At 43.0% G+C, this 16,612-nt stretch overlaps 1 protein-coding gene across 9 annotated transcripts in view; it reads left to right on the forward strand.

Moving 5' to 3' along the window:
• The window catches only part of DCUN1D3 (defective in cullin neddylation 1 domain containing 3), a 59,445-nt gene extending 44,429 nt beyond the window's left edge, over positions 1-15,016 (forward strand). For all 9 annotated transcript variants that reach the window (XM_025274582.3, XM_025274569.3, XM_025274572.3 and 6 more), the window contains 2 exons: positions 7,472-8,007; positions 9,600-15,016. In XM_025274582.3, coding sequence (XP_025130367.1) covers positions 7,577-8,007; positions 9,600-10,083 — 915 coding nt within the window. In that variant the 5' untranslated portion in view covers positions 7,472-7,576 and the 3' untranslated portion in view covers positions 10,084-15,016. The remainder of the gene's footprint in view (positions 1-7,471; positions 8,008-9,599) is intronic.
• Positions 15,017-16,612: the final 1,596 nt, after the last annotated feature.

Below are 16,612 nucleotides of genomic sequence, written 5' to 3' on the forward strand. Positions count from 1 at the left end.
CAGCAAATAGCCAGCTTGATTTTATTCAGGATTATTCACACGTCTTATCCTATGGAGAATCTGACCCCCTGTGTATTTCTGATTGGTGGTGCATTTGAGCAGGGTTAGTTCTGTAGTTCAAGAAACTGTTTTTGAGCGATACTCATGTGCATGATGGAGAAGGCAATGGCACCCCACTCCAGTACTCTTGCCTGGAAAATCCCATGGACAGAGGAGCCTGGTAGGCTGCAGTCCATGGGGTTGCTAAAAGTTGGACACAACTAAGTGACTTCACTTTCACTTTTCACTTTCCTGCATTGGAGAAGGAAATGGCAACCCACTCCAGTGTTCTTGCCTGGAGAATCACAGGGACGGGGGAGCCTGGTGAGCTGCCGTCTGTGGGGTCACACAGAGTCGGACATGACTGAAGTGACTTAGCATTAACATGTGCATGACTCAAGCATAGGCATCCTGTCTTGTCTGGGCCTGGGGAAGCAAGCCTAGACCCATTGTTCAGATGGGACAAGCTGGGATTTCCATCAGGGTAAGCAGATACTACTTGTCTTTTAATAAAAGCTTTCCTCTGTGGCAGTCATAGTGCCGGGTACTCTTTATCAGTGTATCCTTACTGAATCCTTACAACTGTTCTATGAAGTAGGTACCACTTTTCAGGTTGATGAAATTCAGGTTTTTGATCAAACAGCTGGTAGCAGAGTTGGACTTAAAGAGCTAGAGCTTTTAGCCATTATGGGGTCCTGAAACATCACAGGTTTAAGGACTCTGGACTAATTCTAGTCCCCAGCCTCTGGTGAGGCTGAGCCTAAGGGCATCTTGCCTGCCTGCTTCACGGTGGTATGGCTTGCGGGGGAGAGAGCAGTGGCTAGGACATCATTCTTAGCTCTGGGCACAGACCATGTGCTGTTCTTTTTCCAGTTGTTGTTGTTGTTGTTTAGTCCCTAAGTCATGTCAAATTCTTTGTAATCCCATGGACAGGCTCCTCTGTCCTTCCCTGTCTCCCACAGTTCGCTCAAATCTGTGTGCATTGAGTCAGTGCTGCTGTCTAACCATCTCATCCTCTGCCGCCCCTTTTTCCTCCTGTTCTCAATCTATCCCAGCAGCAGGGTCTTTTCCAGTGACTCAGCTCTTTTGTATCAGGTGGCCAATGTATTGGAGCTTAAGCCTCAGTCCATCCAATGAATATTCAGGGTTGGTTTCCTTTAGGATTGACTAGTTTGACCTCCTTGCAGTCCAGGGGATTCTCAAGAGTCTTCTTCAGTACAGTTCAAAAGCATGAATTCTTTGGCACTCAGCCTTCTTTATGGTCCAGTTCTCATATCTGTACGTGACTACTGGAAAACTATAACTTTGACTGTATGGATCTTTGTCAGCAGAATGATGTTTCTGCTTTTTAATATGTTGTCTAGGTTTGTCATAGCTTTCCATCCAAGAAGCAAGTGTCTTTTAATTCATGGCTGCAGTCACTTTCCACAGTGATTTTGGAGCCCACTAAAATAAAATCTGTCACTCTTTCCATTTTTTCCCCATCTATTTGCCATGTAACAGTGTGACTAGATGCCATGATCTTAGTTTTTTGAATGTTGAGTTTTAAGCCAACCTTTTCACTCTTCTTTCACCCTCATCAAGAAGCTCTTTAGTTTCTTTTCACTTTCTGCCATTAGGGTGGTATCATCTGCATATCTGAGGTTGTTGGTATTTCTCTCAGAAATCTTGATTCCAGCTTGTGATTCATTCACTTTGGCATTTTGCATGATGTACTTTGCATATAAGTTAAATAAGCAGCGTGACAGCATACAGCCTCGACATACTTCTTCCCCTATATGGAACCAGTTCATTGTCCATGTCCAGTTCTAGCTGTTGCTTCTCGACTTGCGCATGTTTGTTAGGAGACAGGTAAGGTGGTCTGGTACTCCCATCTCTTTAAGAATTGTCCAGTTTGTTGTGATCCACACAGTCAATGGCTTAAGCATAGTCAATGAAGTAACTGGTTTTTTTTTTAATTCCCTTGCTTTTCCTGTGATCCAGTAGATGTTGACAATTTGATCTCTGGGTCCTCTGCCTTTTCTAAAGCCAGCTTGTACATCTGGAATTTCTAGGTTCACATACTGCTGAAGCCTACCTTGGAGAATTTTGAGCCTTACCTTGCTAGTATGTGAAATGAATGCAATTGTGCTGTAGTTTGAAATTTCTTTGGCATTGCCCTTCTTTGGGATTAGAATGAAAACTGACCTTTTCCAGTCCTGTAAGCACTGCTGAGTTTTCCAAATTTGCTGACATATTAACTGTAGCACTTTAACAGCATCATCTTTTAGGATTTTACATAGGTCTGCTGGAATTCCATCACCTCCATAAGCTTTGTCCCATGGATGGAGGAGCCTGGTAGGCTGCAGTCCATGGGGTCGCAAAGAGTTAGACATGACTGAGCAACTTCACTTTCACTTTTCACTTTCCTGCATTGGAGAAGGAAATGGCAACCCACTCCAGTGTTCTTGCCTGAAGAATCCCAGGGACGGCAGAGCCTGGTGGGCTGCCATCTATGGGGTCGTACAGAGTCGGACACGACTGAAGTGACTTAGCAGCAGCAGCACCATTAGCTGTGTTCTTAGTAATGCTTCCTAAGGTCCACTTGACTTCACATTCCAGGATGTCTGGCTCTAGGTAAGTGACTGCACTCCTATCATTGTGGTTATCTGAGTCGTTAAGACCTTTCTTGTATAGTTCTTCTGTGTATTTCCACCTCTTAATATCTTCTATTAGGTCCTTACTCCCATTCTTGGATGAAATGTTTCCCCTACTATCTCTAATTTTTTTGGAAGAGAAATTCTCTTTCTTAGAGAATCTTTCCCATCCTGTTGTTTTCCTCTATTTCTTTACACTTCATTTCAGAAGGCCTTCTTATTTCTCCTTGCTTTTCTCTGGAACTCTGCATTCAGTTGGGTATATTTTTCCCTTTTTCCCTTTTTAGTTAGTTGTAAAGCCTCCTCAGACAACCACTTTGCCTTCTTGCATTTCTTTTTCCTTGGGATGGTTTTGGTCACTGCCTCCTGTACAATATTATAAACCTCCATATATAGTTCTTTATGCACTCTGCCAGATCTAATCCCTTGAACCTATTCATCACCTCCACCATATAATCATAAGGGATTTGATTTAGGTCATACCTGAATGGTTTAGTAGTTTTCCTTACTTTCTTCAATTTAAGACTAAATTTTGCAATAAGGAGGTCATGATCTGAGCCATGGTCAGCTCCCAGTCTTGTTTTTGCTGACTGTATAGAGCTTCTCCATCTTCAGCTGCAAAGAATATAATCAATCTAATTTCAGTAGTGATCATTTGGTGATGTCCATGTGTAGAGTCATCTCTTGTGTTGTTGGAAAAGAGTGTTTGCTGTGACCACTGTGTTCTCTTGGCAAAACTCTGTTAGCCTTTGCCCTGCTTCATTTTGTTCTTCAAGGCCAAACTTGCTTGCTACTGCAGGTTTCTCTTGATTTCCAACTTTTGCATTCCAGTTCCCATGACGAAAAGGACATCGTTTTTGCTGTAAGTTCTACAAGGTCTTGTAGATCTTTATAGTCAACTTTAGCTTCTCCAGCATCAGTGGTTGAGGCAAAGTGATGTTGAATGGTTTGCCTTGGAAAGGAACCGAGGTCACTGTTTTGTTGACTGTGAGGGCTACTCCATTTCTTCTTGGAAAGGAACCGAGGTCACTGTTCTGTTGACTGTGAGGGCCACCTCATTTCTTCTAAGGGATTCTTGCCCACAGTAGTAGATATAATGGTTCCCTGAATTAAATTCACCCATTTCTGTCCACTTTAGTTCACTGATTCCTAAAATGATATTCACTCTTGCCATCTCCTGCTTGATCACGTCCAATTTCCTTGATTCATGGACCTAACATTGCAGGTTTCTATGCAATACCACCAGACACATCCACAGTTGAGTGTCATTTCCGATTTGGCTCAGCCAGTTCATTCTTTCTGGAGGTATTAATAATTGCCCTCTCATCTTCCCCCATAGCATATTGGACACCTTCCAACCTGGGTTGCTCATCTTCCAGTGTTATGTGTTTTGCTTTTTCATACTGCTCATGGGGTTTTCATGGCAAGCATACTCCTGTGTTTTGCCATTCCCTCTTCCAGTGGACCACATTTTGTCAGTACACTTCACTATGACCTGCCTGTCTTGGGTGGCCCTGCACAGCATGGCTTATAGCTTCATTGCATTACAAAGCCCCTTCACCAAGACCATGCTGTGATCTATGAAGGGGCTTCTGATATGGGTGTTAAGCAGTCTAGCTTAGTGGTTAAATTGAAAGTGAAAGCTGGCTCAGTGGTGTTTGTTTGCAACCCCATGGACTATACAGTAGAATTCCATGGAATTCTCCAGGCCAGCCTTTCCCTTCTGCAGGGGATCTTCCCAACCCAGGCAAACCCAGGTCTCCTGCATTATGTGTGAATTCTTGACCAGCTGAGCCACAAGGAAAGCCCAAGAATATTGGAGTGGGTAGGCTATCCCTTCTCCAGTGGATCTTCTTGACCCAGGAATCGAACTGGGGTCTCCTGCATTGCTCGCAGATTCTTTACCACCTGAGCTATCAGGGGTTTTTCAAGTCAGACATATCAGGTTCTTCTTGTAATCCTGGGTAATCTTCTTTGCACCCCAATTTTCCTATCTTTGAATGGAATTGTGGTAAGCATATAAGAGTTTTATTGTCCATAAAGTGCTTTGTATAATGCGTGGTGTGATATCCAGTGCTCAGTAATTGATAATTGCTCTTACTAGGAATTAGCCAACAGTTACTGTGTTCAGGGAAGCAGGCAACTTTAAAACACTTGAAGTGTGGCCATCCTGTGACACAGGGCTGAGCCCCTGATTGAACCTGAGAAATCTCTTGGTGCAGAACTGTTTCCCAAAGAAAAAGGTAGACAGTAAAGAAGGGAGCCCATTAGGTAATCAGGGGACCACACTCACCATCAGATCTGTAACTGGCTTGAGACCATCACTTGCTTCAAAGGAAAGGACTGGAATGGAAGGAAGGGATCCAGCCTTCTGGCACTTTCTGACTAATCATCTGTCTAAATTGATTTCCCACTCCTTTTTTTCTTTTTATCTTTTGGGTATGTAAAATGCCTTCAGGTTTCAGCTGGTTCTGCTGTGTCAGGTCATCAAAGATGCTCTCATGTGGAGGGCTTGTAAATGGGTAAATGGATTAGAACCTCTTTGGTAGGTCCATCTGTTCTGTCCCTACTTGAAGGCCTTGGCACCAGGATTTGGAGGAAGCTGGTATAATACAGCATCTGCCCAATGGGAGCAGAGGTGAGTGGCATAGGGTAGGTGAGTCAGTCAGAAACCAGGAAATCCTCTTATCGTGCCAGATACCTGGGCTTTCCTCAGCAGCAAGAACTGAGCAGCAAAATCTGGTGAGTTAGCATGTCTGGGAATTAGAGTTGCCAGTCTGTGAGCATGTGGAATTTGTGTAAGTTTGGGCCTTTTGTTTCTTTCAGCATTTCAGTCTTAGAAACACAGATCTGGAAACCAGAACGTCCATGTGGTATAGTGCTGTTTGTTTTGGATAATTTGGCTTGAACAGGTTGCTTCTCATGTATTCTGGTCTTCCAAGAATTAACCCACTTGCCTTTAAAAATTTTAATAAGTTGCACTATGAATTACTAGTTATACTCAAAAAGCATAAAAAGGTTTCAAAAAACTTACTTGGGTCTGTCATTTTCCACACCAAAACCCTTCTGAAGGGGCTACAGTGTGTTTTTGAAACCTGAGTGAAACTGCAAATCCAAAAAGGGCATGTATAGTCATGTCTGTCATTTATTCTTTTTGAAGGTGGAGAATGGGACACACCCTGATACTTTGTGATTCCAATTAACACAGGAATGATTATGGTCTTCATTTTAAACTTGTACACTCAGAACATACCCTTAGAATTCCTTTTGAAAATAACTCTGAATTTATGCAAGTACTATTTGGAGGAAGTAAAGTTCTTTAGCTAAAGTTTAAAGCTTCAACTTTCCATTAAAAAATCCTTTTACCCTACTGCCAATCTCATTAGAGCTTTGAATTTGGATTGTGAAGGTCCATGACTCTAGAGCTGGTGAGACACGGGTCTGACATTGATTTGGTCTACTTCCCTGCTATACTTCCAAGTTTCTATTAACATAATTTCAGAGGCTGCAATTATTATGCTCTGCTGTGCTGTGCTTAGTCACTCAGTCGTGTCCAACTCTTTGCAACCCCATGGACTGTAGCTTGCCAGGCTCCTCTGTCCTTGGGGATTCTCCAGGCAAGAATACTGGAGTGGTTTGCCATGCTCTTCTCCAGGGGATCTTCCCAACCCAAAAATTGCACCCAGGTATCCTGCATTGCAGATGGATTCTTTACTGTCTGAGCCACCAGGGAAGCCCAAGAATACCAGAGCAGGTAGACTGTCCCTTCTCAAGGGGATCTTCCTGAGCCAGGAATTGAACTGGGGTCTCCTGCATTGCAGGCAGATTCTTTAGTTAGCAAAATTTTACAAGCACTAAATTTTAGATGGATCTTCTAGTTGAAGGTAAGAATGAGTCTAAGTAGATAAAGTGTCTCCAGAGAAATCACCTCCTTCCTAGCCAAGAAATTTCTAGCAATCTTCCTATAAAACGCTTTTTAGTTAAAGATAAGTAAATCACTATGATGTTATGTATTAGTGCAGACTTTTCTTTTTCATCTAGCTGTTATCTTATCATTTAGAGATTGTATTTGGGTAAATCAGCCCTTCTTTTAAAATGGAGACACCTTCTTAGAAGACTAAGCCTGCAGGCCCTGTAGGGCATTCACATTTAGTGTGAACTTGACTTTCCTTCTACATACTTACCTTTCTGAGAGGGGTATTTAGAAAAGCTCAGCGACTTGGACCCTTGGCATGGAATACAGTCCTGGTGGATGGCTCCCATAGGCGGATAGAGTAAGGGTGGAGAAAGGGCTTGCAAATTCTTTACCTCATCTTTAGGGCATTATGGAACTATATATAGTTATTTTGGATGTGACCACTCTTTCTCCCTGTTCATCCTACTTAAAAAGAAAATCTGATAATTTTGACATTAGAGACTAGAAGATGAACCTTTTATTTGTACGTTTGGTGTTAACACAGGTTCAAATAACTTTCTTATGTGATGGCAAATTTGCAAGACAAATTTCCTTTGGAATATTTCTGGCAAACCCATAGTCTTCCTGATGCATTCTGCACATGAATTCTTTGTGATCTATGTTACCTTAAGAATTTTAGGAATTTCCATTATTGGTTCTCCATATGTGTCCTAGCCACTGCATTTCCAAGGTGAAGGTATAGGCTTGTGAACTTGGGGTATTTCCACTAGTTCATGGTTGGCTCATTGCAAGAATGGTGTTGCACTGTGCAGTCCCTGGAGGAGAGTTTGCATACTCTGTCTTCCTGTTCGGTGGTGATTGGTCTTTAATTTTCTTCTAGGTTGGCTGGCTCCTCTGGCTGATGGCATGTTGAGGCACATGGGCCAGTGGCAACGAGGGCATCCAATCCAGAGAGGGCCACTCTAGAGGCCAGGCCACCAGCATCATGGGCCAGTGTGTCACCAAGTGTAAGAATCCCTCATCAACTCTGGGTAGCAAGAATGGAGACCGTGACCCCAGCAGCAAGTCACATGGTAGGCGGAGTGCAAGCCACCGTGAGGAACAGCTGCCAACCTGTGGCAAGCCAGGTGGAGATATCCTTGTCAATGGGACCAAGAAGGCAGAGGCTGCTACTGAGGCCTGCCAGCTGCCAACATCCTCCGGAGATGCTGGGAGGGAGCCCAAGTCAAATGCCGAGGAGTCGTCTTTGCAGAGGTTGGAAGAACTGTTCAGGCGCTATAAGGATGAACGGGAGGATGCAATTTTGGAGGAAGGCATGGAGCGCTTTTGCAATGATCTATGTGTGGACCCCACGGAATTTCGAGTGCTGCTTTTGGCTTGGAAGTTCCAGGCTGCTACCATGTGCAAATTCACCAGGTTAGTCACAAATACTTGGTGTCACCAGGTGAACAGAGGAGGAAAGAGAGCACCATTGAGCAGTGGTGCCCAGCTAGGATAGAAGTGGGCACCAACAATCCTTGCCTGAAGTTATAAATCCATGTTGCCAAGCTGCTGTCCCACCCCACTGCTGTTTCAGACTTTTTTCTTTCACTCCTTTGTCAGTTCACTTACTTCCTTACTCAGTGTTTACTGCGCACCTATCATGTGTCAGGCATTGGGTGCCACTGGGGATGTGCTTGGGAGAAGCAGTGGCACCCCACTCCTGTACTCTTGCCTGGAAAATCCCATGGACGGAGGAGCCTGGTGGGCTGCAGTCCATGGGGTCGCTAAGAGTTGGACACGACTCAGCGACTTCACTTTCACTTTCCACTTTCATGCACTGGGAAAGGCAATGGCACCCCACTCCAGTGTTCTTGCCTGGAGAATCCCAGGGACGGGGGAGCCTGGTGGGCTGCAGTCCATGGGGTCACACAGACCCCATTGCTCTCCGAACAATACCCTTAGTCACCCTATGTGCCAATAAGGACAGCTGGCCCTGGTTATCAGCTAGTGCGTGCATGCACAGTCACTCAGTCATGTCCAACTCTTTGTGACCCTGTGGACCATAGCCTGCCAGGCTCTTCTGTCTGTGGTATTTTCTGGGTAAGAATACTGGAGTGTGTTGCCATTTCCTCCTCCAGGGGATCTTCCCAACCCAGGGATCGAACCCATATCTCCTGCGTTGGCAGGCTGATTCTTTACCACTGAGCCACCTGGGAAGTCCGGTCAACCTGTAGTTATGTCCATTGTTATCATCATGCATCCTGATAGAGATTATTTGTGGGAGACAACATGGCAGGGTCACTGCAAGGTATGGTTTGCAGAGCACTGGATTATAAGAAAGAAGAATTGACTTTGAGAACCCCTCTATAAAACTTTTAGTCCCTGGGTAGGTTACTCAGCAGATCTCAGATGTTCTATCTTCAGAACATACAGAATCTCAAAGAACATGATCAGTGTGAGACCATGTTGTAAGCCAGAAGTGTTATATATAGATGTTAAAAAATACACATACAGTTTTTGCTTTTTAGTAACAGAACTTTGATCTCTGGTGGCAGTTTCCCCAGGTTCATTCAGAATCTTTGGACTCCAAAAATTTTCCTTGGCAGTAACCAAAAATATTCCAAAACCAAACAACCCCTATAGAATCAAAAGAAAAACAGGAAGACTCCCTCCCCATCTCCAAGGAATGTCTACAGCTTAATCACTGTTGCAGAATGAGAAATGGCATGGAGCAAGAGACTTTGAGTTTAGCTTTAGAAAGATGAATAGATGAATGAATAACTGTTATCTGTAGCCTACCATGTGCCTGGCACTATCTAGAAGTTGACATAATAACTTGTTGACTTAAACCCTATGAAATAAGGTAGTATTCTCACTATTTGGCAGATGAAATAGGATTGCAGTTAGTAGAGGAGTTGGAGTTCAAATCCCGACAGCCTCATAGTTATGCTCTTATGATACTATATCGCCTCTCAGTAAATGATATCATTTGCAATTATTAATTGTGCCCCTCCTTCCTGTTGCAGGAAGGAATTTTTTGATGGCTGCAAAGCAATAAGTGCAGACAGCATTGATGGGATCTGTGCACGGTTCCCTAGCCTCTTAACAGAAGCCAAACAAGAGGATAAATTCAAGGATCTCTACCGGTTTACATTTCAGTTTGGCCTGGACTCTGAAGAAGGGCAGCGGTCACTGCATCGAGAAATAGCCATTGCCCTGTGGAAACTCGTCTTTACCCAGAACAATCCTCCGGTATTGGACCAGTGGCTAAACTTCCTAACAGAGAACCCCTCGGGGATCAAGGGCATCTCCAGGGACACTTGGAATATGTTCCTTAACTTCACTCAGGTGATTGGCCCTGACCTCAGCAACTACAGCGAAGATGAGGCCTGGCCAAGTCTCTTCGATACCTTTGTGGAGTGGGAAATGGAGCGAAGGAAAAGAGAAGGGGAAGGGAGAGGCGCACTCAGCTCAGGGCCCGAGGGCTTGTGTCCCGAGGAGCAGACTTAGTGGCTCTGTCAGGAGCAGCAGCAAGGATCTGCCTGCTGCCCTGCAGTCAACCAAGGAATTGGACCTTTCTGGAAATTACTGAAGATCCGGATATTTTCTACTTTACACCTTTCTCTGCCTTGTATCTGAAAGGGCTCTAAAATGCTGTATCATGTTTTAGGCACTTTCTTCACTTTTGGTTATTTTGGTTATTTCCCTTTTTTGGGGAGGGGTCCCCCAAAATATTTGAACCTGGCTACATGTTGTGTATCTTTTTTTTTTTTTTTGAAGCCTTCAGATAGAATAAGCCTGCCACTTCTTGCACAAATTAGATTTTTTTTTTTTTTTTTTTGGTGGGGGAGGGTGTAGAGCAGGTAGTAGGGAATGGGAGTTAGGTTGAATTATCATTATAAAATGATAGTGCCAGATCTCAGTTTTGCATATTCTTGTTTTTCAGGGCAGGTCTGTACTGTGTGTAGTGCTGTTTACATGGTTGGATTTAGGTTGTAATAATTACTTTTAAAGATTTACACAGAGTTGAATTTTGAATTAGCAGTGTTAACTGTTAACCACATTGCATTAATTCCCAGGCGATTTAAAGTTCTTGGAGAGCCAGGGCCGGCCAAGAGCATTGTAGTCTGGTGACGACCCCCTTTTAAGCTAATTTATCTTAAACTCTTTATTTTTCTCACTTCTTGCTCATTCCTTCTTTGACCTATTGCATTTCATGTTGAGTTTATCCATCAACATGCTGCGCCTGTCAGTCAAGTGAGCAGTTTTGTTAGAACACATTGTACTGAGAACCACTTAAGCATTGAATGCAGAGAAAGCAGTGCTACCTCAGTTTTGCTGGAAGTAGACTTTGATAGTTTTCTTTCTTTGATGAATTTTCTGTATTTTCATGTTGTAAGTGGAAATACTTTTTTTTTTTTTCATTTGCTTTGGAGCCAAAGTTTCTGTTCCTGGTGGTCGGAAAACTGTGCCTGCCGGCCAACTGACTTGAAGGAAAACTGTGGTATGGAGCTCTGCTTGAATTTTGTTTGTTTTTTTTTTTCTTGAGTATCATCAGCTTACTTGTCTGGCAAGTGCAGGAGCCTGGGGTTGGCCTGAACTCTGCCAAACAAATACATAAGTGTATTTAATAGTTAAACATGTGCCCTTTCCCTTCTTGCTGCACCCGTGTTGTCACTTAACCCCCAGAAGTTATTTATTTTCTTCTTTGTTAATGTCAGGCTTATTTGGGGTAATGTGATGACTATTTAGGTTTACATGACCCTCCTCACCTTTTCCTACCCCCAAATATGTATATATACATATATATGTATATATTTTACCTATATAATATATATATATATACACATATATGTATCTATATTCCTTTGTTTCTTTGCCTGCTAAAACTAGCTATAAAAGGGAGCTGCCTTCAATATACAAAGTATAAGAGTGTCAGGGAGAATCACAATGAAGGCTTTTGAATCTGAATTTAGATCATTTTCATTAAAGATGAATTTTCTCAGTCCTTTCCTCACAAGAGGGAGTCCCAGTTCCCTAGACACCTCCACTGCTTGCTCTGTAAGGCCAGCTTTGGCTAAACTGCCACACAGGAGCTGACTGGTCCTACCTGGTTTTAGTAGAGGGTCCTCTTATTTTTCCATTAAAAAAAAATGTCCTCGTAAAACTGTACTGGAAGGATGGATGGCAGGAACTTGTACCGTTCAGCTTCCAATACTTTGGAACAGATTGAAAAGGGAATTTTTAAATAAAAATTTATAAAAATATTTATACTCTTGAGGCAGTGAGAGTTTGTCTATTAAATATTTGGAGTTTTCTCCCTCAACTTACCCCCCATCTCCCTCCCAGGTATATGTTTCATAGCCTGGGCAGGAATTGCTTATTTTGAGTTCTTTTATTACTAACCTATGGCTCTGGGCTCCCATCTTTACAAAGATGATTTAAGGAGTTTCTGCAATGTTTTTGTAAAATTGGTATTGACATAGGGAACATACATATATTTTTTAATCCGAACCCTGAGAGTTACTCCTTTTACAGGACTGGATGGGAAACTAAAGTCAGCCACAGTAGTTAGCAATACTGCTGGAAAGCTGATGGGTCCCAGTCCAGATATCTGGCTTTGTTCTAGCCTAAGACACAGGAACCTTGTAGACAGTTTCTGAGGGTCTTAGCAGGTTCTGTGGGCTCAGTTGAAGTCAAGGTACCTCGTCTGAGGTATTGAGACTGCCATCTCATCCAGTCAATTTACAACCCCATTTTTCCTCAGTTCTGGATTGGGCAGAGGTTAAGGTTAAAACCTTAACCTAGCAAGCTGCTTCTAGCCAGGTAAGGCTTTTTCTGTCTCAGATCAGAAGGGTGTATGGCAAGGACACAAAATGCTGAGTATCCTAAAGACTCTGGAGGAACTGGATTCCTTCCCCAGACTACAAGAAAGCATTCCATGCATTAGGTGTGTTATGATGGATTTTTAAAAAAAACACTCAGCTTCCTTATCAACAAAAGAGCCATTTAAATATTTTTGGTTATATATTTAATGGTCTATTTGTTAACAAATGCAAATTAGAAACCTGAAAAGGGAATGGTTAGGGAGGGACTTAGTTTCCTTCCAAGTTTGAGTCTTTGATGCAAGGAATTCAAGCTTATGCAGTCACGTGGACCAATGCTTCACTTTTTCGTGGCTATAGGAAAAGCAGTTTTCTGCAGAGGGATCCAAGATGGAGTGTGTGTGTGTGTGTAGGGTTTGCGGTTACACTTCTGGGAAATGAGAGGTTCCCGTTCCTCTTCACCTACAGATAGGTTTGCTGCTTAATGAGTGAGCAGTAATTGTGTTAAAGAGGTCAGTGCATGCCCCTCAGGTAAGCCAGTGCACACTTCACTTTAAACAATAGGACACCAGAGTGTTATGGTGGTGTGTGGTCAGGGGCAGGATGTGGATGCCATTTTGAAAACAGGCAAATACCAGAGTGACTACAACAAATGGAGTGTGTTGGGAAGTTGTTTTTTGGCAGCAGTTTTGTGTGTGAACTTCTATGGTATTTCTTCAGCAATTGATTAGAAAGCAATATGAGATGAAGTGTGCTTCACCGGTTGCTCTTCCCCTGTACCTGCCAAATGTGACTGTATCACTCTTACCCCTGCCTCCTGTGATGACACTTTGCTGTGCTTAGGCTAGTTGCCTCAGCAGTTCTCCCTGCCACATGTGCTCGCATGTGTGAATTTGGATCAAGATTCCATTTCTACCCTTCTGGTAAGAAAAAAAAATCTAGAGCTATGTAGAGATCCAAATTTCTGCCAAGCCCTCAGGTTCAAGGAAATTCAACAGAAAATGTACAAGGCAGTGTTTTCAATATTAAACTTTGCTAAGGAAGGCACAAACGAGCCTTCTTGGAGAGGAAGAAAGGATTAAGCCACACATTTATTAGTGGGTCTTAAAACAGTATGAATCTCCCAAGGACTGGTGGTAAAATTCAGTCCTCAGTGTTGGAGCCTGCAGGGTGTGGGACTCCATGGTTCATGTGATGGCCGCATATAGTATACTATACCAAACTGTATTAAATAGTGATGGGAAATTACATAGATAAGGATCTGGTATAAAAGTTTAAAAACCAAAACATCTGTATTTTGGGCCAAGTTTGGTTTGCATTTAAAGTCAAGTCTTCAGTTCAGTGAGCCCCAAAGGTATAAAGGCTGGAAGAAAGCTGCTGCTAGGTTTGTTTTGCTGTAGTAGCCCACTTTGCCACTCTTCTTGTGTGTCTGGTTAGTGATGACCTGAACATCTTGGTAACTGCGTAACTGACAAAGGTCTTCCCTGGGGGACTCAGCAGTATCTTGTTTAAATTCGTGCATGTGTGCTAATTCACTTCAGTCATATCCGACTCTGTGTGGCCCTGTGGACTATAGCCAGTCAGGCTCCTCTGTCCATGGGATTCTCCAGGCAAGAATACTGGAGTGGGTTGCCATGCTCTCATCCAGGAGATCTTCCCAACCCAGGGATTGAACCGGCGTCTCTTATGTCTCCTGCATTGGCAGGTGGATTCTTTACCACTAGCACTACCTGGGAAGCTTTTGTTTAAACAGGATGGACTAAAAGGACTATTAAGTCATTAAAGTGTTAATTGGGACTCATTTGAGAACATGTAACATTGATCCTCCTCTTACTCCACAGTTTTCTGAATCATATAGAGGGGTTTCCCACCCACTCCCCATTCAGAGTTTACACCTTTGTTAAGTTGTAATCATTAGCATTTATCCAGGTTAACCTTGACTAGCACTGCCTTACATTGAGGATCTGCAGGTGTTTTTCCTCACTGAAAAACAAAATTGAGTAACCATCAGATTCTGTTTCTGATTCAGGTGCTGGAGTTTATCACATCCTTCTCCCTATTCCTCTTTTTGAAAACTGAGCCTGCTCTTCTGCCACCCACCTTCCCTACAACTTTCAACATAAATCTTGCATATTGCCAAAGGAAGCCATTCAGCAGCTGCTGTGGTTTTTTCCCCCAACACATTTATTCTGGGAGAAGTGTCTTCCTTCTGACCCTGGTCCTAGCCCCTTGAGTCTGTTATTAATTGCTCTTACCTGTTGCACTAATGAATATGATGCTAGGTTTCAAAGGAGGGATTTGAAGCAATAGGCAAATGGGGCTTGGATAAACTGGTCCTACAAATAAGATACCCTGCCTTATCCCGCTGAGGTGATGAGTCCACTGCTCATGTGACCCTCCACCTTTGTGGATTCCTCTTGTTTTGTGACCAGCGTGTCTGTTTCTTGAAGTTGTACAAACTTGTTGACAAAAGTCAATACTTTGATTTGTATTCTCTGCACTGTTGCACTCTCCAAATGGCTCCTTGAATATTTTTATTAACTTGTTACACACATTATTGTCTACTTTTTTATTTGGAAGGTAACCTGCTGTTGGACTTAATAAATTTGTTTACTTGACTAATGACAGTTCTGCAAGAAACAAAAAACCACCCCCCAAACAAACAAATATCTGTGACTTCATTCTGGGGTGAGCTTTACCCACCAGGAGCCTCTTCCAACATAATGGATGGCAGATCCTGTGCTTTGGAAAACCGTCCAGATCATACAGGATCCCCAGCTACAAATACGGATGTTGATCTCCCACTCACCAAGCTTAACGGCTTTTCAAGTCCCAGTACTTATAGGCAAGAAGCAAATGCGTCCTCACAGGGCCACTACCTAAACAGTCTTACGTTATCAACTGATGTGGATTCCCATGAAGAATAAAAAGTGAATTAGAACTCTTTAATAGTTGGCTCCTATATCTACTAGGTTGGCAGTGATTAAGGCAAGGAGGCAAGCTGAAAACTTGTCAGGTGCTACTGTTCTGTGATCTTTGGCAAATTAGTGAAATTCTGAGTTTCCTTTTAGTCATCTGTAAAATCAAGAGACTGTTATTTTTATCAATGTTAAGATTTAAAAGAACATCCATGATTGTTAAGCACCTAAGACACAAAAGTTTAAGGTTTCCAAAGGCTGTTAGGTAATGCAGGGAATCCAGATAATAGGAGGATTGGAATGGTCACATATGACCTTTCAAAAGTCACTGCCTTTCTTGGGGACTCACCTTCCTTATGCCATATTGGGAGGATGGTGGGCTTAGAATAACATAGTCCCTAATGGCTCCCTCCGGCTCTTACATTCTAGAAGTCTAACTGTGGTAGACATTGTTTAGTCACTAAGTCGTGTCTGACTCTTGCGACCCCATGGACTGTAGCCTGCCAGGCCCCTCTGTCCATGGGATTTCCCAGACAAGGATACTGGAGTGGGTTGCCATTTTCTTTTCCAGCGGATATTCCCAACCCAGGGATTGAAACTGCGTCTCCTGCATTGACAGGTGGATTCTTGACCACTGAGCCATCAGGAAATCTAGGGGATGACTTTTTCCTCACTTAAAAAATGTACTTATTTCCCCAGTTGGCTCTTGAGCTTGTGTCTTCTTTGGCTGTTTGAGTTAATGAGCCCAGCCAGAGCCTTACAAATAAGAGGTATGAGAAATAATAAAGTGAAGATTGCTGATTTGGGTGCTTGTATAGAATATGGGGCCATTTATTCAAAGTGTTGTCATGGTGATATATGGCTAAAAAACAATTTTTGACTAGCTAAGGGATAAGCAACTAACAGTATTACCAGTAAGTATGTGGAATGGTATACTGAAAGTAGTTCTGAGGGTTCAGAGTACTGTAGTCACCTCAGCACTGGCCTCTTCCCCTCAAATACAGCTGCCAAAGTACATGGCTGGGTTAGCTTTGGAAGTCATTCTCTAACTCTGGATTTTGACCTAGACCCTAAAGGGTTAGTCTGCCTGGAAGTTAAGGCAAGGGAGCCAGCCTAACCTCTCCCACCTCCTTTGCTATGACTTCCAAGGATGCCCTCTCTCATGAAAGCTATAAGGCTCTTATATGGGTTTAACATTCTTCCTATGTAATATTCCTTGATTCTCTTCTTACCTTGTGGGATGCTGGGAAAGTTAGTGAAATATGGCAGCAATGCAGTCAGCAGCAGAGCAAGCAT

Source organism: Bubalus bubalis, chromosome 24, assembly GCF_019923935.1.
Source record: "Bubalus bubalis isolate 160015118507 breed Murrah chromosome 24, NDDB_SH_1, whole genome shotgun sequence".
Taxonomy (NCBI): Eukaryota; Metazoa; Chordata; class Mammalia; order Artiodactyla; family Bovidae; genus Bubalus; species Bubalus bubalis.